Source organism: Capra hircus, chromosome 1, assembly GCF_001704415.2.
Source record: "Capra hircus breed San Clemente chromosome 1, ASM170441v1, whole genome shotgun sequence".
In the NCBI taxonomy this organism is placed as follows: Eukaryota; Metazoa; Chordata; class Mammalia; order Artiodactyla; family Bovidae; genus Capra; species Capra hircus.
The window spans coordinates 41,993,244-42,019,427 of record NC_030808.1 but is presented as its reverse complement, the minus strand read 5'-3'; the positions used below and the strand labels follow the sequence as shown (position 1 = coordinate 42,019,427).

At 40.1% G+C, this 26,184-nt stretch overlaps 1 protein-coding gene across 2 annotated transcripts in view; it reads right to left on the bottom strand.

Annotated features, from left to right (window-relative positions):
• Positions 1 to 26,184, bottom strand: part of CRYBG3 (crystallin beta-gamma domain containing 3) — a 124,546-nt gene that overhangs the window by 8,984 nt on the left and 89,378 nt on the right. The window contains exons 16-19 of one of the 2 annotated variants that reach the window (XM_018056904.1): positions 24,179 to 24,291; positions 19,397 to 19,523; positions 3,152 to 3,291; positions 524 to 647 (exon numbers count right to left, since the gene is read on the bottom strand). In XM_018056904.1, coding sequence (XP_017912393.1) covers positions 524 to 647; positions 3,152 to 3,291; positions 19,397 to 19,523; positions 24,179 to 24,291 — 504 coding nt within the window. The remainder of the gene's footprint in view (positions 1 to 523; positions 648 to 3,151; positions 3,292 to 19,396; positions 19,524 to 24,178; positions 24,292 to 26,184) is intronic. The other variant, XM_018056951.1, reaches the window with a different exon arrangement.

Sequence of the window (26,184 nt, the reverse complement as noted above, 5' to 3'; positions counted from 1 at the left end):
GCATGTGAGGGGGAGACAGAGACGAGGCTGGAGAAGCCAGCGGGAGCCATTTCACACAGGCCATGCTGAAGAGATGAGACTGAACCCAAAGAACAGTGGGAAGTTTCTGCATCAAAGACTGACAAGCAGTAGGTGTGCAATAAATACTATGTTCATTAAATTGCCAGGATCCATCCTGAGTATTATGTAAGCAGGGTTGGGGGGAACCAAATACTTAGGAGGTGAAACTAGTGCACTCTCAGGGTTCATTTTTGTTTCCATTGTTTGCTGCGGAGCTTAGGATACTTATTTTCCCATGAAAAGACAACAAGGTCAATCAGACTTAAGACTCAAGGCTAAAACCCAATACTGACCTTAGGTACAATTTTATGATTTAGTTTTATGATCCCATCCTAATGGGATCCTCTTGCAACATAAATGGCAAACTAAATTAAATGGTCCACTGTTCAGATGCTATGGTTTATGACATTTCTACTAGGAAATTGAGCTATATTATTAGATGATATGGTTCTTTTCTCTGTACCTGCTTCACAGGACGGAGGGAACCAATGGTTTTCCATCCACTGAATGCTCTCCAATTTGGGATCTCATTAGGCTCGAGTAGGATTTGTCTTCCTAAGAAATTGGGTCCGTCATAAGCTATCCACCTATATGAGAACAGGAAAGAAAAAAATGGGATGCTTAAAGCAACCTCTTATCAAAAATACCTTTTACTATACCATATCGGGTTCATTCGTTACAACTTCTAAGTTTGTAGATTGTTATTAAGAGAAAAAGTTTTGGGTATTTTCATGTTTATTTTCATTTACTGATTTTATTTGGGAGCGCCCGGTCTTAGTTGCGGCATGCGGGATATTTAGTTGTGGCACGCGACTCTCAGTTGCAGCACGTGGGATCCAGTTCCTCAACCATGGATTGAACCTGGATCCCCTGCATTGGGAGGGCAGAGTCCTGGCCGCTGGACCACCAGGGGAGTCCCAGATGTGTATTTCAGTGGAAAAACCAGAGAGGATGAGGAGAAAGCGCACTGGACTGTGGCCCAGAAGATCAGCAGGAACCTGGTTGTCTTCCTTTCAAAACAAGTTTCCCTCCAGCTCTAGAATTCTGTGTTATTTGGATAATACCAGGCTTTTCCCTCTAACATTCTAAGATTCAGACATAGACGATAATCCCTCCCTAATTACCCAGTTAGAAAATACCGGCTTCCTCTCCCACTCTTAGGCTTGCTGTCCCACGTCCTTCAGAGCCTCTCTCCGTGGCTCTAGCAACCTCTGCAAACACACCTACTCCCACAACGTCTCCCACGAGGACTACTTAAAATTGTCCACAGAAATCCTGTCTGAACTCTTGAGACTGGCTCCTTTTCCAAATACTTCTCAGGACCCCAGGGGCCTTCCAGCTGGGCAGAGTGTCCAGGGCTTCGTGGAGTATGTCTGGAGCCTGGAGGCCTACACCACTGCACACAGTCATGCCCACTCCTTTCTGCACTGGCCTTGGCTGCTTCTGCACCATGGCGTTAGGTGACAGAGGCAGGCCGGCCAACAGATTGAAAAGACCACCTGGCCCCTTGCTGTAGAGGTTTGCCAAGCCCGGCTTGAGGTGGTTATCAAGCTGGACACACAGTTATGGAAAATAAGCTGGGATCGCCAAGAGAAACTGCACTTCTCAGCAGGACCCCAGGTCATGGCACACAGTGCTTTCAGAAAGGACACGTGAAGATGAGGTGGCTTGTTCAGACAAAGCCACAGCTCTCCACAGCCGAGATCAGGCTTGGCCAAATTACGCATGGACGAGTGAGACAGACAACCTTACCTCCACCCCTTCCTGCTAACACAGCCTACACCATCAGACTGGTGCACCGTCAGGATGGTATGGCCATGGGGAGGCTGGGCTGCCTCTCCCGGTCTGCAGACTCTTTAGACAGGCAGGGAAGTCTCAATTATAAAACCGAGATAAGGTTCTAATAAACTTGACCTCCTTATATATTAATCTAATGAATTTCACAACTGAAAAGCATTGAAGCTTGCCCCCATTACCACCACAGATTAAAGCTGTGGGATAATATAAGGATTAAACAGAACAAAACAAAACCTGTCACTGAGGGCAGCTATTTGTGCATGAAGTGGTATTCTGGGAGCCATTTGTAGCCTAGGAAAACCTTCAGATGCCTCCACTCTTCCTATCCCATGTACCGATTCTCTCACAAAGAATCCAGAGCGATAACTGTTAAACTTCATTTTCAAATCAGTTTATAGTCTCGGCTTTCTCTTTCACTATCCCCAGACAATTTAACAAGGACAGTTGACTGTCACACAATTTCAATGTCATAAGACACACAAACGGCATCCTTATATTAATGATAGAGAGCAATGTGTGTTCTTTTGGATGACTTTTGGTACCAAAACACCAAAGGTACAGGAGGAGGGGCAGGCTAGGCTGACAGCCACTCTCAGAAATGTCCTGAGATGAAGATTTTCTAGGAAGCATGAGAGCTGCAACTTCAGGGCCCCTCACTTTCAGGCCACTTACCATTTCTGTCCTGAATAAATATGCAAGTTCATGCCTAATTTATGTACCCATCATTTTTCATCTCTTTTCTTAGAGTCATCTTCCCAGACTGTAAAAGTGCAGGCCCCATATGACCTGCACCCACGCTGCCCAACATCCTGCATAAGCAGAGACACTGGTAGGCAGGCTGGGTCAGCCAGGACACCGAGCATGAAAATAAGTGCCCTAGAACAAAACAGCTCTAGCATAAACAAGACATCAAATCAAAACACCAAAAAGCGCTAATAGTTTTAGTCACTTGTCTTAAGCAGGTCTCTCACCTAGTCAAGGTCACTAATTCAATTAAGTTCCTTCCAAAAGGAAAGAGGGCTCAAATTGTTACAGTCATCTGGTCCACCCACTCTAGGACCCACGCTCTGAACACATGGCAGTCCTTCTCCCAGACCAGTGCCTGCTACTGCATACAGGACACAGTCCACAGTCTTCTTTTATTTGAGAGAAACTATGATTATTACATGGAGACAGAAAAGAAGTGAGAGTACCATCACACCAAGTAACAGAGGCAGTGGGGAACAGAAAGCACCTGTGCAGAGCTGACCTGCCACAGTGACTGAAGCAGGCCAGGCCCTAGCCCCATACTTACAGTCCACTTTTCACCCACACGGACTGGGTGTAGAAGTGCAGGTCCTTGTTCAGAACAGAGTTCACAGCCTCTTCTAGATGTAACTCTCTCCCCTCACAGTGTTCCAGAGCAAAAAGGCTAAGGGAGGGTTCTTCAAAAACCTAAAAGCAGAGAAAAGAGAAAGCATCACCAGAGGGTGGCTATACCTCGGTGACATCCCAGTCACATTGCAGGTGTCCCAGATCCACCACTTCTCAAATGCAGATCGTTGATTGCTGCACCTGCTAATGATGTTATTGTCAAAGCTGCAGTGGTGAGACTAGATTCCATTAATAATGCTTATTCAATTTTTTTGTAAATCAAAATTGAAATATTAGAAAAGTAGTCAAACTCACAATAAAAATAGAGACCTGTTCCAGTTACATATTAAGGCCTGAATGTGCTATAAAACAGACCATGCTTTTGGTCCTGCCAGTACTTTTAGGGGGTCACAGAATAAACACAGAATGGAACAGCACCCTCTCTTTCCAGGAGGTCACAGGTGTAATCACTGAGGATATAAGACTTCATGGCTCTAGGCTCTTAAAGGTATTCCTAGGAGGGAGGAGAAGGTATTTCTAATTTAACAATAATAACGACAAAAAGCCAGAATGCACAGGGGTGGGAGTGATTTTGACATTAAAGAGTACTTATTCCCCCAACCCCTCATGTCAGACAAGAACAGAATCAATTTTGCTCTTTTTCATTCATTTGTGTATACAAGATAACCATGCTAGGAGACTTTTGTGGGATGAGAAACCAAAACAAGTCAACATCCTTATGTTTGAGGCATTACTAACTAGTAGCTACACTAGGCAATGTACACTAGTACACTCCAGTACTCTGGCCTGGAAAATCCCATGGACAGAGGACCTGGTAGGCTGCAGTCCATGAGACTGCGAAGAGTCGGACATGCCTGAGCGACTTCACTTTCATGCATTGGAGGAGGAAGTGGCAGCCCACTCCAGTGTTCTTGCCTGGAGAATCCCAGGGATCCCACCAGGCGGTGGGCTGCCGTCTATGGAGTCGCACAGAGTCTGACATGACTGAAGCGACTTAGCAGCAGCAGCAGCAGCAGCTACAGCAGGAGAACTGCATAGACATCTTGAAGTAATCCAGGGTAGAAAGAGACGCCCCATGAAAATACTCAGTGGAAGCCCAAACTTTTTAGCAGAAGGCTGTAGAAATCAAGGAGGCTTCACAAACATGGTGGTGTGTGAGTCCAGTCAGTCTCAAAAGATGCCAGTGACCTGCAGAGGCCTAAGGAGAGCAGAGGGAAGGTGCTCTGTGCAGAGAAGGGGACAGAAATGCATGAGCTATGTTGGGGCATAGCAACTAAACCAATGTAGCCAAAAGACAGAGTCCGGCAGGAAACGGTGCCAGCTGCGTCCACTGTTTGCTACTGTGTATCGAGCTGCCTGCGTCCCCTTGACCCTGACAGAGCAGACAGATCCACTGCCAGCTGGGAGTCCTGGAAGGTATTTGGGCAGAGGAGGAGGAACGGGCTGAGCCAACTGTAACCCGGTACATGGGAAGTAATACAATAGGTGGGAACTGGCTGTTCGGACAACAGTAAATGAACAGTCCAGCAACAGACTCTCACTATACCTGCGTAAGACCGAAATGACTTACGAAAGTGTTATTCCTGGCATCCATGTTAGGAATAGCAAAGATGGAGAATGACTTAAAAGTCCATCATGAGGGCATGGGTTATCTCTGGTGCATTCACGAAGGAATTCTATCCAACTGCACAAAACAGTGAGGAGATCGTTATGAAAGATCTCTGAGATATGTTCATTAGCAGCAAATACAAAGTGAAGAGTAATGCAGGACAGCAGACTTCTTATGCTACAGTTTGTGTACAGAAGGGAAAATAATTTATGTACACACATGTATAATATGTGCTTTATACACATGAAAATTTTTCTTTAAAAAATCAAGTATAAAGCACCTCCATGGCTAATGTGTCAGAAAACTAGGATCTAAGAAGATAAAGGGAGGAGTGGGAGCAAAGTTCTTTACTGCAGGCCTTTGGTCCTTTCCGATTTTTGAACTATGGAAATACTTATTCAAAATTTAAATTGGTAATTATTGTGCATATGTTTGCATAGAAATGTAGTTTACGTGTATTTTCTTTAAATGGATTTCAGGAAACTTATCTGGCAACAAATGAGTGAAGAAAATAGAGTGTTAAGTATCAGGACATAGAAGGAATCTTCTAGAACAAAGAAAAAGAGCCTGACCTAAAAACAGGAGGGGGGTGTGGAAGATCAGGATTGGTGAAGAAGAGGTGCCCAGAAAAACTACCACAGTGATAAAAGGGCCCAAGTAAGACAAACAGATGAATGAGAGAGTGAGAAAAACATGTGAGTGTGGCTGGGGGCATGGTCGACCCTTGAACGATGAGGGCTGGATCTGCATGGGTCCACTTATACAAGGATTATTTGCAATAAATATGTACTACATGATCTGAGGTTGGTTGAATCCTTGGATGTGGAAACACAGAGATGGAGGGCCAACGGTAAAGTCATATGCCAACTTTCAACTGTGTGGACAGTCAGCACCCTTAACCCCTGTATTGTCATTATCATTCAAACTGCATCAAATTCACTCTCCAGTTCAAAGGCAATCTAGGAATTCTATACCTAGAAATTTGCCTTAAGATAACAGTGTGATGATGCCAAGAGCAGACTCACTGGAAAAGACCCTGATGCTGGCAAGACTGAAGGCAAAAGGAGAAGGGGACAACAGAGGAAGAGATACTTTGATAGCATCACTGACTCTGGACATGAATCTGAGCAAACTCTGGGAGATAGTGAAGGACAGGGGACCCTGGCCTGCTGCTGTCTATGAGGCTGCAAAGAGTCAGACACAACTTAGCAACTGAACAACAACAACAAACAGTGGAAAATTTGATGGAGGGGATCTCAAAAATTGTTTCAAAAATGATGAAGCAGGAAGATTGGGAAAATAATTGCAGAAAATGACAGAGGAGGGTATTTGTATCTATCAGTTTACGTAACTCAGTAAGGATCCTCTAAGAGACCCAATACATAAATGGGTGAGGAACACAAACCAACAGCATTAGCCAAGGATGAAACATGACTAACCAACATGGACAAATGTCCCTCTTTTTCATTAACAACAGCAGGATGTCATCATGTGGTCCCATTTATCAAACTTTTCCTTTGAGAACATCTATTGTTTCTGAGTTTAAAGTCATGTCCTCTTTAGAGGTCTGATATATATTTACTCTCTCTGTGTTGTGTGTTAAGTCGCTTCGGTTGTGTCCGACTCTTTGCGACCCTATGGACTATAACGCACAAGGCTCCTCTGTCCATGGAATTCTCCATGCAAGAGTACTGGAGTGGGTTGCCACTTCCTCCTCCAGTGGATCTTCCCAACCCAGGGATCGAACCCACGTCACTTATGTCTCCTGCACTGGCAGGTGGGTTCTTTACCACCAGTGCCACCTGGGAAGCCCAAGTCCAACTTGCTCTTTAAACTATTTTTATTTATATTGGTCTTAATTTATACATACACAGTCGATCTTTGAACAATATATGTTTGAATTGTGCAGATTCACTTGAATGTGGATTTTTTTTTCAGTAAATATTTTCATTTTACAGTTCTTTACATTAACTCAAGTGTAGGGGAAAGTTTGTGTTCATTAGAGGTCACGATGTATGGAATTGGAAGAAGTGGGTCTGAGTCCTGATTCTACCCAGAGTGTTTCATTTTCCTGCCCTTGGATAGAACATTTATCAAGTCCTTTGTTTTGAGGTAGAAACAGTCAAACACAGATTTTTCCACTGCTTACAGGGGGTAGGGTTGGGGAGGTGGGCATCTCTAACCCCCTGCATTTGTTCAAGGGTCAACTATACTTAAATTTATAAATGTACTTAAAGGTTAGGGAGATTAGGAAGGCAATCATTCAGAAGTAGAAAGCACTGAAAGAAATAGAAAGAACTATTTAAAAGTCTTATTTTTCTGATACATTTTCCAAACTTGAAAATAGGAAGAATATATATATATATATATTATATATATATATACTACTAATAGTCTTTAAAACTGATGGTGACAGAGCAATCTGACCTTTCCAAAGAAACCACCAGAATTTAACTACAATTTGATCTCTACAAATCTCTTGGCCTCAGTCCATGCTAACTCAGAAGACAGCCAACCATTTGGGGCCAAACACTCTTCTTAGGTGTCAGCAGGAACAGAACAGGGCATTCCTGCTGGGTCAAGTCTAAGTCATGCAATGAGGCTACGGTTTCTAAAAGGAAGAAGGTGGATAAGAAAGAAAAAGAGTATTAAAACTGCATTAAAAAAAAAAACCATCAGTCTATCAACTAAATATTTTAAATGATAACAGTAGTAATAATTAGCATGTGACAGCATGTGCTGGGCATCGAACACACATCCAGACACACACACACATGAACTACAGATAAATGTTTGTAAATGATGGATGGAGAGGTGTATATATATATTTTCTAATTTTTTTTAACCTAGTTTATTTGGCAACAAAATCTGACCTGAATAAGCAGAAGACTATTTATAATATTTATCCAATTTGTGTAGCTATGATTATATTTTGTTACAGAAATAGAAATGTGTTTAATTATGGGGTACTGCCCAGAATATTTCTGGGGATACATGCTATCTATGAACCAATGAATCATATTATTGTTTAAAATGTGAAAAATTCCAAATTCCAAAATACATTCATGTTAGGAACTGCAAAATCATATTCACTCCTTTAATCCATGCAACTTTCCTTTGACATGGGTACGATTATTATCCGTGCTTTGCAGATGAAGAATTAAGGCACAGGTCACACATAGGAAGTAAAAGAACTAGAAACTAGACAGAATGGCTTCAGAGGCTGTGTTCTTAACCCCTTCACTACAGTTCTAAAATGTTCTAAGTAATTTCATCATGTAGATTATTTTTGATTGGTAGGTGTGATACTATCTGAAGCAGATGACTTCATCTTGCTCAGCTGGGCAGTATTTATGACCCCCCATTCTTACCTATCACAGCAATTTAACAGGTGTGTCCACCACTTGGGACATTCCTGATGGTCCAGTGGTTAAGAATCTACCTGAAAATCCAGGGTATGCGGGTTCAATCCCTGGTCAGGGAACTAAGATCCCATACTCCGGGGAGCAACTAAGTCCGCACACCCCATCTATTGAGCCCTTGGGCTCCAGAGCTCATGCACCACCACTAGGGAGCCTGTGTGCCACAACTACTGAAGCCTGTGAGCTCTGGAACCGATGCACCTTGACCACTGAGCCTACGTCACAGCTAGAGTCCATGTGCCACAGCGAAAGATCCCGCACGATGCAAGGAAGAGCTCATGTGCCATGACTCATGGTAGCCAAATACATACATAAATAGCAAATAAATAAATATGAAGCTTGGAGACCCTGTGTGCAAGGACTCTGCCGGAAGGATTACATTTTCATCAGCACAACTTCTATATATGTTGGATAAAATGTTTAAATCTAACTAAGCTTTGGTATTTTTCAAAACTATACAGGCTTGAATATGAGCTCAAACAAATGGGGATGAAATAATTTCCCTAGTCATCAACTGCAGAAGTTTTCAAGATGGTAAAGAGAAGATATGCACTTTATATATTTTTTCACTCACTTTTTATCCATATAGAAAGTCTCTGAGGTAGAATAAAGTCTGTCAAATGGTCTTTTCCTAACTTTAAAGACAAGGCAAATGTTAAATTGTATTGGTTAGCTCAGTGTCAACATGGAGCCAAGGCTGTAATCTTTCACTCCAGAGAGTATATAAACTGTAACTTGAAAGCACATAGTTAAAAGATTTTTTGAAATGAGCATATATGGGGGTTAGAAGTATGGTCTGTATAATTACACAGAATATCTCTAGTTAGAGCCTGTGTAAGACTATGGGGGGATGGGGCACAGGTAGGAGAAGGGGCAAATAGAGAAAGAGAGAGAAAGAGATCTCTGACAAAAACATAACAAAAGGGAATGTCCTGTTCAAAGATCACATTTACTGGACAAAGAGGTCATCCTGGGAGTGAGAATGCGGAACTTGGCTTATTTTGTTCACCATTCCTATTTTTTATTAGAGGCTGGTACATGGCAGCTACTCAAAAAATATCTTGTGAGAAAGTCTGACTTAGTGTCTTAAAGACTAAATAAATGTGCCTTATTCCAATTTTTTAAAAAAAGAAAAGAAAATTACTTGGACATGTTAATACTGAAAACAAAGCACCTGATAAGATCTTGTCTTATTTCTCATTGTTTAGAAGGAAGAAGACATTATTCAATTTAGCAAACATTTCTGAACTACTGTTGCATGCCAGATAATTTGCCAAGTGCCTGGTATACTTCAACAAGCTCAGTCTCTGAGCTGGGAGGAAGCTCTTGAGCTCTGATCTCTAGCAGGAAGTGTCCAGAACTTCCTTTCATGGGCTATAAAGCCCTTCACATTCTCATCTCCAGAGGTCTCTGCAGCCTCGTCTGCCAGAATCACAGTTAATATCATCTCTACTGCGTTTTGGCATCTCACATCCTTATCTGCCTTAACCAGATCTTCGCTCTTACAGGTATCTTCAGTTGCCAAGTCCAGTGGAATTCTTCTGTCCCATCACCTGTCTCTCCTTATCGATTATCTTCCCCTCTCTGACATTTCCACCTTTCACTTTATCCTGGCTCTTTTCCTTTGAACAATAAACATGCTTAGTTACATACATATAACAAACAAACAAAAAAAACCCCAAAACAAAAAACCCATAGAGACTTGTACACTGGCACTGTAGGGCTGAGTTTCAAATTACGGCTTATATGGGAAAGGTGTTGATATTACCTCAGGATTATACTAACTGGCTAGACTCTAAATGTAACATGTTATTTTATTTTAAAAATATCTACCCGACAACATCACTTCACCCTGATCTTTGCCAAATGAACCATGTCTGAAACGCTAAGAACTCAAGGACAGTAAGCATAATGCACCGTGCTGTGCGCAGTGTGTACGGCATGTGTGTGACTGTGTGTATCATGTGCACCTCAAATGCCATTCCAGTCCAGAGAAACACCCAACAGTGTGCAAAGGGCATTTTCATCATCTGCAGTAGTGAAAATTTAATAGAAGGCTCCTAAGTCTCTAATTAGACTCTAATCCAAAATCTAAATTTGGGCTATATAAAACAAAATCGTATAAATACCTCAGTGTATCAAATTTTGATGTTGCACAGCAAATATTAATTCTCATCTATGAGCTATTATAGTACTACTGAGTGCTTTCATGTGCTAAAGCCTTCACATGCACTAGCTCCTTTAATCCTCATTTTATTAGATAAGAAATTTGAGGCTCAGGGTGGTCAGAAACATGCCCAGGGCCACTCAGCTAACAAGCAATGGTCTGTCAGACTCCCAAACCAAACTCTTCTCCAGTGGACTATAATCCACCTCATCAAAGCCTCTTTCATTTGGCTTAGAAAATCAGTTTCATCACAAGCCTACCTTTCTAACTGGTCTTCTTCCTTAAAAAAAAAAAACAACAACACAAATTTCAAAAAGAATAAATAAAATTTAGATGACCATGTATCTAGCACCCAGAAATAATACATTTTACTATATTTATATCAAACTGTATAAACAAGAAAAACATAGCATGCAGAGCTGAATTGAATTTTAATCTCCCTGCTCCCTAGAGGTAACCACTGTGCTGAAGCTGTCAATCTTTCTAGCGCTTATACATCCTTTGTTGTTAAATTTTATATAAATGCATCTTACTGTAATATTCATAGTAACACATGAACCTCACCTATTATGTTGTATTTCCTTAAATGCTTTGCCTTAGTTTGTTTCATCCATCAATGCTGCAACAAACATCCTTATTTTTCCCTCATCCCAATCGATTCTTCTTCCAGTAGTTTTATGTAAATAATACCACTTCTCTGCCACTGACTAAATTCTGCTGTTGTCAGATCTTCCAATATTTGTATCTGAAGCAAGGTAATAAATGCTACCTAATTACTGTTTTAATTTGCATTTACTTGCTCAATAGCGAGGTTTAATATGCATTTTACATATAAGCCATGTTTCTCATACCTATGAACTGCCTACTCATATTCTGTGCTGATTTTTTAAATAAGGTTGCCTTTTTTTTTCCAAGTATTTTGAAAGAGTCTGTTTTATATCCTATACATTAAACCTTTGGAGCTTATAATATATTCTCCTAGTCTGTGGCTTGCTGTAGTAGTCTTAAGAATTGTCCTCCCATGCTGTGCTAAGTCACTTCAGTCGTGTCTGACTGTGAGACCCTATGGACTGTAGTTTGCCAGGCTCCTCTGTCCATGGGATTCTCCAGGCAAGAATACTGGAGTGGATTACCATTCCCTTATCCAGGGGATCTTCCTGACCCAGGAATAGAACCAGCATGTATTACATCTAACCTGCATTGGCAGGTAGGTTCTTTACCATCAGTGCCACCTGGGAAGCCCAAATTGTCCCCCCACCTCCATGAAAAAACTTCTACACCCTAGTCCCTGGGACCAGTGAATATGTTATCTGATGCAGCAAAAAGGGACTTTGCAGGTGTGATGAACAGTTAAGAATCTAGAGGTGGGGATATGTGTCTGGATTATCCAGATAGGCCTAATATAATCAGACGGGTCCTTAGAAGAAGGCAGGCGGGTCAGAGACAGGATAGACAGCAGAGGGTGAAGTAACGCACTGTGAAGATGAAAGAGGGCCAAGGAATGTGGGGACCTCTAGAAGCTGGAAATGTAATGAAATAGTATCTACCTTAGTGTCTCCAGAAGGAAAGCAATCATATTGACCCTAATTTTACCCCAGAAAGGCCCATTTTAGATTTCTGACCTACAAAACTATTAGATCGTTTCTGCTGCTTTAAGCCACTAAATCTGTGGGAACTTGTTACAGCAGCAACAGGAAACTGATACACTGGCCTTTTACACCTCCTATTATTGACTTGTACATTTTGCATTTAAATCTATCTTGCTCCAATATCATCAGCATAGTCTCCTGTATTTTCTATTTTTTTTCTTCCAATGTTATTGAGCTATAATTGACATATAGCACTGTATTGCTTCCCTGGTGGCTCAGACTGTAAAGAATATGCCTGCAATGTGGTAGACCTGGGTTCGTTCCCTGGGGTAGGAAGATCCCTGGAGGAAGGGATGGCAACCAACCCACTCCAGTATTCTGGCCTGGAGAATCCCAATTGCCAGAGGAGCCTGGCAGGCTACAGTCCATGGGGTCGCAAAGAGTTGGACGCGACCAAGCACAGCACAGCACTGTATAGTTTTAAGGTGTACAGCAAAATGATTTGACCTTCATACACTGTGAAACGATTACCACAGTAAGTTTAGTGAATACTCATCATGTCATATAGATACAAAACAGGAAATAAAAATGTGCTTCCTTGTGATGAGAACTGTTAGGATTTACTTCCTTAACAACTTTCATGTATAACATAGAGCACTGTTTATTATATTTATCATATTATGCATTACATTGTTAGTATTTACCTATCTTAGAACTAGAAGCTTGTATCTTTTGGCTCAGTTCAGTTCAGCTCAGTCACTCAAGTCATGTCCGACTCTTTGCAACCCCATGGACCGCAGCACACCAGGCCTCCCTGTCCATCACCAACTCCCAGAATTTACCCAAACTCATGTCCATTGAGTCGGTGATGCCATCCAATCATCTCATCCTCTGTCATCCCCCTCTCCTCCTGCCCTCAATCTTTCCCAGCATCAGTGTCTTTTCAAATGAGTCAGCTCTTCACATCAGGTGAATACCTTCACATCAAGGTATTGGAGTTTCAGATTCAGCATCAGTCCTTCCAATGAACACCCAGGACTGATCTCCTTTAGGATGGACTGGTTGGATCTCCTTGCAGTCCAAGGGACTCTCAAGAGTCTTCTCCAACACCACAGTTCAAAATCATCAGTTCTTCAGCACTCAGATTTCTTTATAGTCCAACTCACATCCATACATGACCACAGGGAAAACCATAGCCGTGACTAAACAGACCTTTGTTGACAAAGTAATGTCTCTGCTTTTTAATATGCTGTCTAGGTTGGTCATAACTTTCCTTCCAAGGAGTAAGCATCTTTTAATTTCATGGTGGCAATCACCATCTGCAATGATTTTGGAGTCCCCAAAAATAAAGTCAGCCACTGTTTCCCCATCTATTTGCCATGAAGTGATGGGACTGGATGCCATGATCTTCGTCTTATGAATGTTGAGCTTTAAGCCAACTTTTTCACTCTCCTCTTTCACTTTCATCAAGAGGTCTTTAGTTCTTCTTCACTGTCTGCCATAAGGGTAGTGTCATCTGCATATCTGAGATTATTGATATTCCTCCCAGCAATCTTAATTCCACTTTGTGCCTCTTCCCTCCATCCAATTACTCCTCCCCTTTCCTCTGGTAGGGGCTTCTGAAGTGGCTTAGTAGCAAAGAATCCTCCTGCCAATGCAGGGGACACAGGAGACCCGGGTTCAATCCCTGGATCAGGAAGATCCCTAGAGGAGGAAATGGCAACCCACTCCAGTATTCTTGCCTGGAAAATCCCACGGACAGAGAAGCCTGGCAGGCTACAGTCCATAGAGTCACAAAGAGCTGGACATGACTGAGCAGCTGAGCACACACACACACACACTCCTCTGGTAACCACAAATCTGATCTCTTTTTCTGTGAGCTTGTTTGTTTGTTTTTGAAGTATAATTGATCGACAACACTATGTTAGTTCCTGGTGCACAATATAGTGATTCAATATTTCTATACATTTCAGAACTATCACCATATGGTCAAGTTGTCAACTGTCACCATACAAAGATACTACCTAATTGCTGACTATATTCCCTGCATTGTACACTTCATTCAGGTTTTTTTGTTCACATTTAGGTTGCCATTAATCCATCTGGAACTTATTTTTGGTGTTTGGAATAAAATAAGAGTCAAACTGTATTTTTTTCCATATAAAATAGGGTCAACTGTCTTTCATAATAGCCCCACTGAAATGCTATTTCTGTCACCTACCAAATTCCATTATTCATGCAAGTCAGTTTCTATGCTTTCCTATTTCACTCTTTAATTGGCCACTCCTTGCACCTATACTATCTTAACTATTACTCATGAATAATGTGAGATATATATATATATATATATATACATATATATATATATATATATATATATATATATATATATATTTGGTAGGACAAATAAATGATCCTGCCTATTGTTCTTAAAATTAATCTTGGCTATTTTCAACCCCTATCTTTTCCAAATTAATTTTAGAATAAGTCGACATGTTTTACCTTCACCCTCCTCCTCGTAAAAGACCAAAGATTCTGTAAGCATTTTGCCCAAAATTTTACTAATTTGGGGAAGACCAAAATATTTACAGTATTAAGTATTTTCATCTAAAAAATCTCTCTCCATCTTTTATGTCCTTTGAGAAAGTTTTTACCATTTTCCTCATTAAGGATTTGCTTGCATTCTGTTAGACTTATTCCCAAGTATCCTATATTTTAATTGCTATTTATCTTGTATCCAACTACTTTTAAAGAATTCATATTAACCCTAATAGCTTATCTGTGGATAGTCTTGACAATTTTGTTTCTTCCTTTATATCTTTTTTGGTTTTAATCTTATGAAAGTGTCTAAGATAACAAAATGATATTGAATCAAAGTGGTGATAGTAGAGACCACTGTCTTCCTCCTAAATTTAAAAGGAAATGCTTTAGGTTTCTCACATGGAAGTATGATGTTTACTGTAGGCTTCTGTTTGCCTTCATTTTCAAAATGGACACAGTTGTTACTGCTATTAATTATATATGAGTTCATCTGAAAATTTTATAGTAACCAGACTCTTTCACACTTGACAAAGTCATTGCTCCCTTTAATCTGTGGCTGGATTTACAGTCTTCTTCTATTTATAGCTGTACCCCTTATTCATTACCCTCACACAGAATGAATTACTGCCTCACCAATTCTTACTCTACCTTTTAAGATCGTTTATGTCATCACAGTCATAAATTTCATTTAAACTTTTTCTACAACCTCGTGTTGCAATGTTTCGTTTGCTTTGCCTGTTTGTGGCTGCCAGGATTGGCTTATACTTCAAAGGAGGCCAACTTCCATGCCAGGCCACCATGGAGACACTAAAGAAGTAGTAATGAGAAGACTGCTGCTCCCATGGAAACAAACCAAGAGCAGGTTACCTCACACACTACTAGACCAATAATTAAAACAGTTTACTTAAGTTCCCCATCCACCTCTTGGCTCCTCATCAACTGTTTTGGGGACTGTTACATGGCATTGTTTTTGCTATTGTGTATCCTCAGTCATGTCCGACTCTTTGTGACCCCAGGGACTGTAGCCTGCCAGGCTCCCCTGTCCGTGGAATTTTCCAGGCAAGAATACTGGAGTGGGTTGCCATTTCCTACTCCGGGTCATCTTCCCAACCCAGTTATATGGCATAACCTTATTGAAAACTAACATACCATCTTATTCCCTCAGACCATGTGAATCCTAAGGCTGGACACAATGTTTTTCATGTCCAGTTAGAAATATACCCTGGATATTTATTCTGTTGAACTGGAGGCTGTCAAAGATTAAAAAAATACCTGTTCTAACAGTTTCTTTACAGGTGAGTTAACTGAGGTCAAAATAAGTGATTTGTACAAGGTCATACTAGTGAAAAGCAGAACTCAATGCTCACAGCTTCTTTCACTATAAAATGAATGAAAATTATGCATTCATGGGCCTCTAGAAGGTAACATATGTCTGCACAGATAGAATTCAGCCTGGAGCAAACTGTCAATTGTAAGACATACTGATCTTATATGAAGTATTAGGATTCTTCAATATCATACTATTATGACACTTGAGCACTAAGTCACAGCATGTCTGGGAATGCCAACTACAAGCAGCACCCTCATAAAACTCTACAGTTTTAACTAATAAAAGCAAAATCAAATCATGAGCTCATATATATGTATTGGACTGCAAAGAGATCAAATCAGTCAATCCTAAAGTCAACTCAACTGGATGTAACACTTCCCAAAATGAATCCAGAATCACACTGATTGTGGCATAGGCAGCAATATTAACCAATATATACAAAAAGGCATATCAATACCTAAGTAGGAACATAGCACGGAGAGAGGGGCTGTGAAAGTAATCAGAAAAGCAAGATAGATAAGTGCATCTAAAATTTTCCAAAGGAAGGATACACAGAGTCTGGAGAATGCAAACAACTAGGAGAGGAGTCTCTTCTGTGGGTCATGTTAGCTAGCTCAGGTAAACTACTCATTAAAGACATTTACCTCATTTTACCCAAATCTTCTGATGACTATTTCCATTTCCTGGGTTCTTCCAAAAAAAGCAGAAAATTGCTCAGGGCAGAATTCCCAAGTATTTCAATCATTAGAATCTACCTAAAGCTATGACCAACCTAGACAGCATATTAAAAAGCAGAGACATTGCTTTGCCGACAAAAGTCCATCAAGTCGAAGCTATGGTTTTTCCAGTAGTCTATGGATGTGAGAATTGGGCTATAAAGAAAGCTGAGTGCCAAAGAATTAATGGTTTTGAACTGTGGTGCTGGAGAAGATTCTTGAAAGCCCCTTCGACAGCAAGGAGATCGAATCAGTCAATCCTAAAGGAAATCAGTCCTGAATACGCACTGGAAGGACTGATGCTAAAGCTGAAGCTCTACTACTTTAGCCACCTGACACAAAGAGCCAACTCATTAGAAAAGACCCTAATGCTAGGAAAAACTGAAGGCAGGAGGAGAAGGGAACGACAGAGGACGAGATGGTGGATTGCATCACTGACTCAATGGACATGAGTCTGAGCAAGCTCTGGAGGAGGGTGAAAGACAGGGAAGACCGACGTGCTGCAGTCCACGGGGTCACAAAGAGTTGGACACGACTGAGTGACTGAACAACAACTACAAATCACCAGGTTGGCCTTCTGGTTTACCTGTCAGTCTCTTAGGTCTGATCAACTTAGGGTTTCAGGGCTACCAGGGTGAAGCATGGTTGACATCACCAAGGAAATGTTACCTATTGAGGCTGACTCCTGGTCAATTTGCAGGTCTTTGCTGGAATGCCCAACCTCACATTTCGCTATTAAACCTACTGCCTAAACATGTCTTGAACAAAGCCCTTTCAGGACTTCCCGGGTGGTCCAGTGGTTAGGAACGTGCCTGCCAATGCAGGGGACAAGGGTTTGACCCCTGTCTGGGAAGACTCCACACGTTGAGGGGCAGCTAAGCTCATCGACCACAAGTGTTGAGCCAGTGCTCCAGAGCCCACACGAGCCACAGCCACAGAAACCTGCATGCCCTCGAACCTGTGCCCCACAGCAAGACAAGCCGCTGCAGTGAGAAGCCTGAGCACTGCACCTGGAGACTCGCCTCTGCTTATCTCAACTAGAGAAAGCTGCGCAGCAATGGAGACCCAAAAGCCAAAAATTAATCCATTGAAAAATACAGTACACACAATGATTCAAAAATGCAGACAAAAAAAAAAAAGACTTTTCAAAGATTCAAAACATATCTGGTAAAGGCATTAAGAAAGGTTAATGTTCTCTTTACATGAACTGAATATACTCTTGAATCAGTTCTTGGAGTGAAATGGCTATAGCTCACAAGTCCTCTCCAAGGGGCACCTTCACCAACACTGCTGTATCCCACAGGACCAAACCAGGGACATGCAACAGCACATTTCAATTTACACAGAAACATTCTCTATGTTTTTGCTCCTAATTTTTTCATTTTTGACTTCATGAATGTGGAAATGAGAATTAAGAAATGTGACTCCTCAAAGAAAAATAGTAATTCCATTCATTTGAAGCATCTGAGCATCTGTCTGCTAGTTTGATGACTAAAATATGCTAATAAAGTTCCTTTCCCAGTAAATGCAGACTACTTTCCAAAGCTTTTTTCAGGCTTATCAATACTTAGACTCACCAAAACACATTCTTCTTCTTTTTTTTTTTTTAAACCAGTTCTCCTGCAATAAACAAGAAGCATCAGTAGCCACTTAAGTCTTTCTGAGTTGGTGTCTAAGGGCCACTGAGAGAGATTGGAACTCTATTTTTATTCCTGTACTTCTGCCAAGACTCTATTCTTAGCCTGATACCACAAATATTCTCTCCAGGAATGCCCTGTGAAAGAAGATGATGCTGTTGAGGCTGGGATCAGGATCCTGAGTAGGATCTTCATTCCTGGAGTTAGCTCTGATTAAAGGTCTGAGTCACTACCATCACCATGGAGGGTTTCTAGTCATCACTGCATGAATCTTAGCTTTGACCAAATGCTCTCAGGGAATCAGCTGGACCAGATCTTCACCACTTCCTCTGCAAAGACAGCAGCACTAACCAGGAACACAGAATGAATGTCCCGAAGTAGTCATCCTGCTTTTCTAACACTTAAAATTCTGAGTAACTATGACAGAAAGGAGAAACCACTTATTCTATAAATGTAGCCCTCCAAAGTGGCCCAGGTAATTCAGCACACACTAGGCAGGAAAGCCCTAGTTCCCCAAAACAAGGTTTGAAATCAATACCAATGGAGGTCCATGCCTTAAAAGTAACACTGCAAACCTAAGTAGCCAACAAGCTGTCATGTGACTTATCTAACAGAATGATGAAATGATCAGGTTATTAGCTTTAAAAGTTATAACCATGATACTAATAGCTAATACTTACTGAGTGCTTACCAAATGGTAGGCTTTTTATAAGCACCATCACATTTAATATCCTAGTGACCATATAAAATATTGGGTTGGCCGAAAAGTTTGTTATGGTTTTTCCCATAGCATCCTTCAGAAAAACCCAAACAAACATTTTGGCCAACTTGATACTATTATCTTCTATAGATGAGGAAACGAAGTAACCTTGTCAATGTCACCCAGAGTGGTTAAAGTAGTCATTTAATCTTAAGGCTATATTAGTCGGCTTTCTAAGTTTTGCATTCTACTCAGAAAAAAAAAAAGGAAGAAAAGTACCAAACTTACATTAGTTGGATTTCATGAGTAAATCTCATCTTATAATCTACAAGCAAGTTACTTAAATTTTTATATTTTTCCCTTGTAGCATGTCTTCCAACTTCACATTCTCATTCATGGTAATTAAACAGGACCAGAAAACATCTTATAAATATGTATTCAGCAAAGTACTTACGTAGTCAATGGGCTTCAGGGATTTGACTCTAGATGTTGGGCAGCCACAGGAAGTAAGGTCAGCATAGAGGCCTTCTTCTAACACACACTGATTAGTGGAAACACCCTCTTGGTAATACAGGAGCCAGCTGAAAAAACAAGCAGGGAAACTTTGAGTGAAACTGTATCAGCTGGCAGCTGGACTCATTATCAATGCAGAGGGAAACAGGCTAGGAGGAGGATATAAAAGTCCTGGTGCTGATCAGCAGCAAATATTCCGAGTCGATTAAAAAAAAAAAAGCTACCACTATCACTTATTGACTGCTTACCACGTGCCACACTGGGTACTCCACGTGTGTTCTTTTACTGTGTACTCATTAATTTATGAGGGAGAAACATGTCCTTACTTTTATAGACAACACAACTAAGGATTAAAAAAGTTAGGTGATTTGCCCAAGATTCCCCTAACTATTAAATGACAGCTGAATTGATGTTAAGATATGTGCTGTAAGCTAACCATTAACTTAATTTGGTGCTTTCAAGTATAAAAACCTGGGATTAAATTACAGTAGTTATTAAGTGCTTCAACAGATGAGAAGTTCTTTTTGAGAGAATAAAAAATTTTACCCTTATTTAATAATGAGCTTGCTTTCCGTCTAGGCTGAGTTAGAAGCTAGACTCCTAAAATCACACACAAATATTTAAAACCTGTCATCTACACAGCTGATAGCTAGCAGAGATTTTTAAAAGGAAATGAATCCTTTAGAATCTTCCACAGCAAATTCTCTTCAGTAGGGCACTCATCAAAATTTTCGTTAAAACATGGCATTTTGGCAAGAAGGAGCCCAAGGGAGAAATTATATTGACTGTTACTACTTTAGCTTTGGTGAGTTTCACTTCTAGCCCTATATTTTAAGATCACCAGAACTGTAGTATAGCTAAACAAGGTGAACGTCAGATATCCACAGAGATGCTCCATAACACAATTTACTGCCACGTCTCCTGTGTGATAAGCATTTTATTTTTTAAGATTTTTTTTTAATGTGGTCCACTTTTTAAAATTATTGACTTTGGTACAATATTGCTTCTGTTTCACGTTTTGGTTTTTTGGCAATGAGATATGTGGGATCTTAGCTTCCTGACCAGGGATCAAACCCACATCCCTGTATTGGGAGGTAAAGACTTAACCACTGGAATGCAAGGGAGGTCTCTGTAATTATCATTTTATAGCCAATATTTACGACAAAATTTCAATGTGTTGGGCATGCAGCTAAGCCCTTACATGCTTTATTTAGTTCTTATAAATAGAATCCTTTGAGGTAGGTACTGTTATTATCCCAGTTACAGAGGAGGATTCTGTGGACAGAGGAGCTTGGTGGGCTACAATCCATGGGGTCACAAAGAGTCAGACACCACAGACTGACTAACATACAGAGGAGGAAACTGAGGTTCAGAGAAATGGTCCCATTTGTTTAAGACTACATAGCTAGGAAGTGGTGACCTGGGCTCAAATCCAGATCTCTAAAGCATTTGCAATCATAAGCAATCACCATAGTTCCTCTATCCTCTTATTAAAACTATTGTTTAAGAAATCACACATAAATATAAATAAAATATATAAGTAAAATGTACATTTTGCATGTAGATAGCCCTCCATATCTACTGGTTTCCTACCTACAGATACGAAGGCCTGACTATACTAAGCTACTTTACATAAGGCACTTGAGCATCCATGGATTTTGGTATATGCGGGGGTTTCTGAAACCAATTCCTCACAGATACCAAGGGACAAATGTATACATAAATTATACATATATATATACACACATACACTATATATATATATAAAAAATATATATTTGTTTGTAAGTAAATAACATTTCTAACATGAAGCAATACTCATGACGAATCTATCCTAGACTTCAGTGTCAGGAAAATATATTTGCCTCAAAGGGGGAAAAAAAGAATCCAAAACTTCAGCGCTTTATCACAAAATTCAAACTTACCTTGCAAAATACTTTCATTTATCTTAGAAACTCAGAATTGACTACTAGGAACAAAATTATTTCAGGCCCTTGGTATATAGATTTCTCACTGAAGAACTGCAGCTAATCTATTCAACTGTGTCCTACTTGATGTGTTTTCATATTGTAAAAACTTTCACATCCTCTTGGAAGTAAGTATAAACACAGTAACATCCAAGGAGGTTCAAAGTAGTGAGAATCACTGGAAATCAGAATGGGAAAAAGACTAACTTAGGGTTAGTTGAGAAGGTTAACAGAGAGAATGAAGATGGGCTGAACCTTAAAAATACATATGCAGGTAAGTACTAAGCAAGGTTCACAAACTTACACACCTGCAGGAGGCCAGGTAGGTAAATATAAATGAGCAGTGTACCAGGTGAAAAAGAAAAAAAACCTGCCAATATATCCTATGGTACATTGGGGAGCACACACGCCTCTACTTGATGCCAGTTATCAACAAAAGTGAATATTCCCTCATTTTCCAAATCTTCTGATTTTTTTAGCAGAAGGTGAAAAATAGTTTCTTCTGGAAAATATCCTAAATCTTAGTAATGATATGAAAAAACTTTTTAAACATACGATGTAGGCCAACCAAGTAACATCCACTGACAAGATCCACTTGAAATCTACACATTTTTGTTAGGTAGGAAGTTAGGTATGAGCAAAGAGGGATGAGCCTAGCCAACTGATCTCTAAACAGTATCCCAGACACTCCAGGAGAGTTCACAGACATGCTAGGAAATAACCAGAGAGATTTTTCCAACTCTTGCACATGTGTCCAGGGCACACAGTGGATACAAACTAATCACAGGGGCTTCCCCAAGTACCCTCAGGCAGCCAGGAGCCCATTAAGGGTTCATAAATATTCTATACATATATACAACTGACTATAACAGATTGAATTATGGGAAGACATACACACAGAGCCTGCTGTTATATAAGTTGCAACTGTCAATTGGCCCTAAGTGTTTGCTCATTCGCATTCCTTTTCATTGATTGGTGGTGGGTATAAGCCCTCTTTTGCACAGGGCACAACCAAAAGGAGAAGACGGAACTATACAAAGGTAGAAGCCAAGAAGAATCAGGAGATGACTCCTTTGGTGTGGGCCTGCTTCCACGTCTTGGGAATGTCTGTCTAATAAAAGATCTGTCTGCTTGAGCTGAACTGAGCTGCAATTTGTCTGCCGTTTTAAACCCTTTAGTCCCTTGTTCCAAATTTTTGTTGCAGCCAGACAAGAACCAAGGAAGAGAAATAAACTGACTTGACACTTTGATGCAGAGCTGTAAACTACAGCATGTGGGCCAAATCCATTCCACTGCCAGTTTTCCAATAGCTCACAAGCTTAGACTGGCTTCTGCATTTTTAAATGGTTTTAACAAAAAATTAAAGATTTTATGACATGTGAATAATATATACAATTCAAAGCTCAACATCTATGAACAGAGTTTCACTGGAACACATCCTACTTGTTTATGTATTGCTGGTGCCTGTTTCTGTGCTACAGTGCTGAGTAGCTGGGACAGAGCCTCTATGGCCCAGAAGGCTAAAAATATCCACTACCTAGTCCTCTGCAGGAAAAGCTTGCTGACCCTTGGTACAGAGGCATAAGGAAGAAAACACACAGCTGAGTAAATGCCTAGAGACAGCAGGAAAGGGGGCTAGTATGTGGATAGAATGGAGCTTATATACAGAAAGTGACACTTTCTTTTTTTTTTTGGATGGTAAATCCTGGAAAGGTTCAGATCAATCCTGATCTTGATCTGACTGGTATCAGAGAATGACTGTGGGATTTAAAGAAGAGGAATAAAAATATTAACCTGGACTTTGGGACAAATAAATGGGCTTTGATTGGTTTGTGGTAAACACTGGAAATAGACAACACTAGAGTATGTCTCAGTAGGAGACTGAAATTCCTCAAATGGTAAATAGGACTCTTGTCTCTACCGGTTCAAGAGAAAAGGAGGCGAACCGATGAGTCCAAGATATCCTGAAGGAAGAAGGGACTTTGATGAGTTATTAGGTAGATGTCTGATAGACATGCTACTGTAAAGACATACACACTTCAAAATGGCTAAAATGGTAAATTTCATGTTATATATAGTGTACCACAATAAAAAAATGATACATAGAGAATATATGTTAGAATATAAATTGAGAATCACATGTAGTCTCATATACATGTAAGAAAGGTCCAGTGTGCTACCACAGTTGGAAGGACATAGAATTAAAACAACAACAAAAACACAGCCAAAGCAATCCCTGACATGTGATATGTGACCTTGGGAAAGTAACTCTGAATCAGGGATTTTCAACTGTGAAATGGGGACAACGGATACTTTAAATACAAAGTTTTTTTTTAATTTAGGAGTAATATGTCTTATCTGGACAAAAATGCTTTTTATAGCTTTCTATTATACTACTCAGTAAACACACAATATAAATATGCAAAATAGTTAGGGAATAATCTAAGATAACAATGAGGAAAAACAATTCAGCAAAATAGTCTCAGAGTTGGCTAATTAGCATTCTCTTTCACAATGGCTCATAACACAAGCTGGGCAAAGTTCGCATAGGCTAATTAGCAATTGACTTATAAAAATTCAGCAAAATACTAGACTCATGTTTTATTTATTAACAAGGAATCCATGTGAAGGAAGATTAAAATGATTAAAATTTTTTCTTTCACTGAGTACTCAAAAGAGAGAGTCAGATTTGTATAAATTCAAAAGAAATTCACTTATTTAAACAGCAGCAGAGATCAGCTGATAGGCATACTTACCAACCCCGAAGAACTTTAAAAGAACATGGCATGAATGATGAAGTCAAGTCCAAAACTTCTTTTGTGAAATCGATACATTCACCTTGGAACCCTGGTTTACTGAAAGCTTTGAGCTACAAGAGCAACACAACAAACAGAGAACAGCTGTTTGATATCATCACAGAAGCAAATGAAAACATTTTAGTCTTATGTACTTATAAAAATTCAGCAAAATACTAGACTCATGTTTTATTTATTAACAAGGAATCCGTGTGAAGGAAGACATTCTCTTTAAACTCATTTTTTTTTTCTTATGTGTTTGTCAGAAATGTCACAATTTATTTATCATTTCAAACCACCAGATTCTGGGCACAGAGGCCCAGAAAACAAATCTACCTGTAGAAGTAAATCAGAATCCCTCCTCTGCTAAATTTGGTCCCTGTCCATTTCATCAAGTGATCATTATACCCTGTGATGAGAAAACATGTGTAAAAAAAAGAAGCAATTTAGTGCTAAACACGAAGGCAGTTTGGATTGGTATGAGGGGTGGCTACAGCTTTTCTCTCCCCAAGCTTTCCTGATTCACAGTTAATAAAAGGAAGAAGGAGAAAGCACGAGCGCGTGACCATAAATGAGCATGAGGATGCCTGTGAGGCCCCAGGAGCAGATGGCAGAGAAGATAATAATGATGGGATTAGTGCAAGATTTATAGTGAAGAAAGAAAGATGGTTGTGCCATGTATTTCAGCTTACAGGCTTCAGTTTACTGATAGAATACCTTAAACGCACAGCTTACAGCCTTATATAACTATTAACTACATTTCTGCTTTAGTTCTTTATGTCAAGGAAAATTCATGAAATCTCAACTATAATTCCCTTTAGACCAGAGATATAATAATGTGCAACGCCAGTGGCCTTGGATCTCTAATAGGTAAGAAAAAATTAATGAGGCCTATAAATATTTTATAATACACTGGAGCCTTGAAATAACACGGCCCACAGATCCACCCGGCACTGACAGGCCTGTGTTGTAGCTGAGAATGCATCGTAATAAGCAGCTGCAGCACCACCCTCTTTCCTGCCACTGCTTCATCCAGAACAAGGCTTCACTGAGCAGCGGATGTTCGCCTCCTTCATCTTCCCAAGGGTCCTCTTAGAGACGGATGGTCTCTGAACCCTGAGGAACTGTTTCTTGGCTATCTCATTCTGCTCTGACCTTGCCTGGTCTGATATCAAAGCCAAGTCCAAGCCAGAAAGCTGAGAACCCACTCCCCCTTATACGATATGATTTCCTAACATGAAACGAGCCTATATTTGGAGTGTTAAAACACCAAGGGACTCCCAGCGTTATGGAGGCATGATCTGTCAAGTCCCTATCATGGGCCTTTGGTAGGAAAAGGCAAAAACAAGTCCAAGACAATACAGACCTCTGGAATGCTTCCCTGTATATGCACAATTCTACATGTCCAGGCAAACTGCCCTGGATTCCTTGATAAGGATTTCAGTTGGTGGTTTTTCAGACGATGCTTTTTAACTTAAAGGTTTGTAGAACGTGAAGCTAAAAAGTAAATCATGTTTAACTCCTCAAAATGTGGAGTGATTTCTCCTACAGGCAAATATTATCTTTATTCACAATAAGAATCAGAAAAGGCACGTGAGAATAGGGATCACGGCTGTCTGATTCACTGCATGTATTCCCAGTTTGTTGAATTAATTATATTCCTATTGCTGAGGTTAAGATTTATACTTCAATGTTTTACCATGAAACCATAAAATGTCAAATCCTGGACAACTGATGATGTACGTTAATCATATTTCAGGTAGTATATGTTATAACTGCTTCTACTTTTTAGTCTTAGTCGTCACACCCAGAAGCATTAAAATTTTCTCTGTCTCTATCTCTCACACACAGAGTCTGTCATAAAGTATTGTTTTGATTCAAATAGTTAAAATACTCTTTATGCAAAGCAAAAAAAAAAAAAGGACTTTATACTGATTTGAATTTATTTTTATCCCCTAAATGAGATA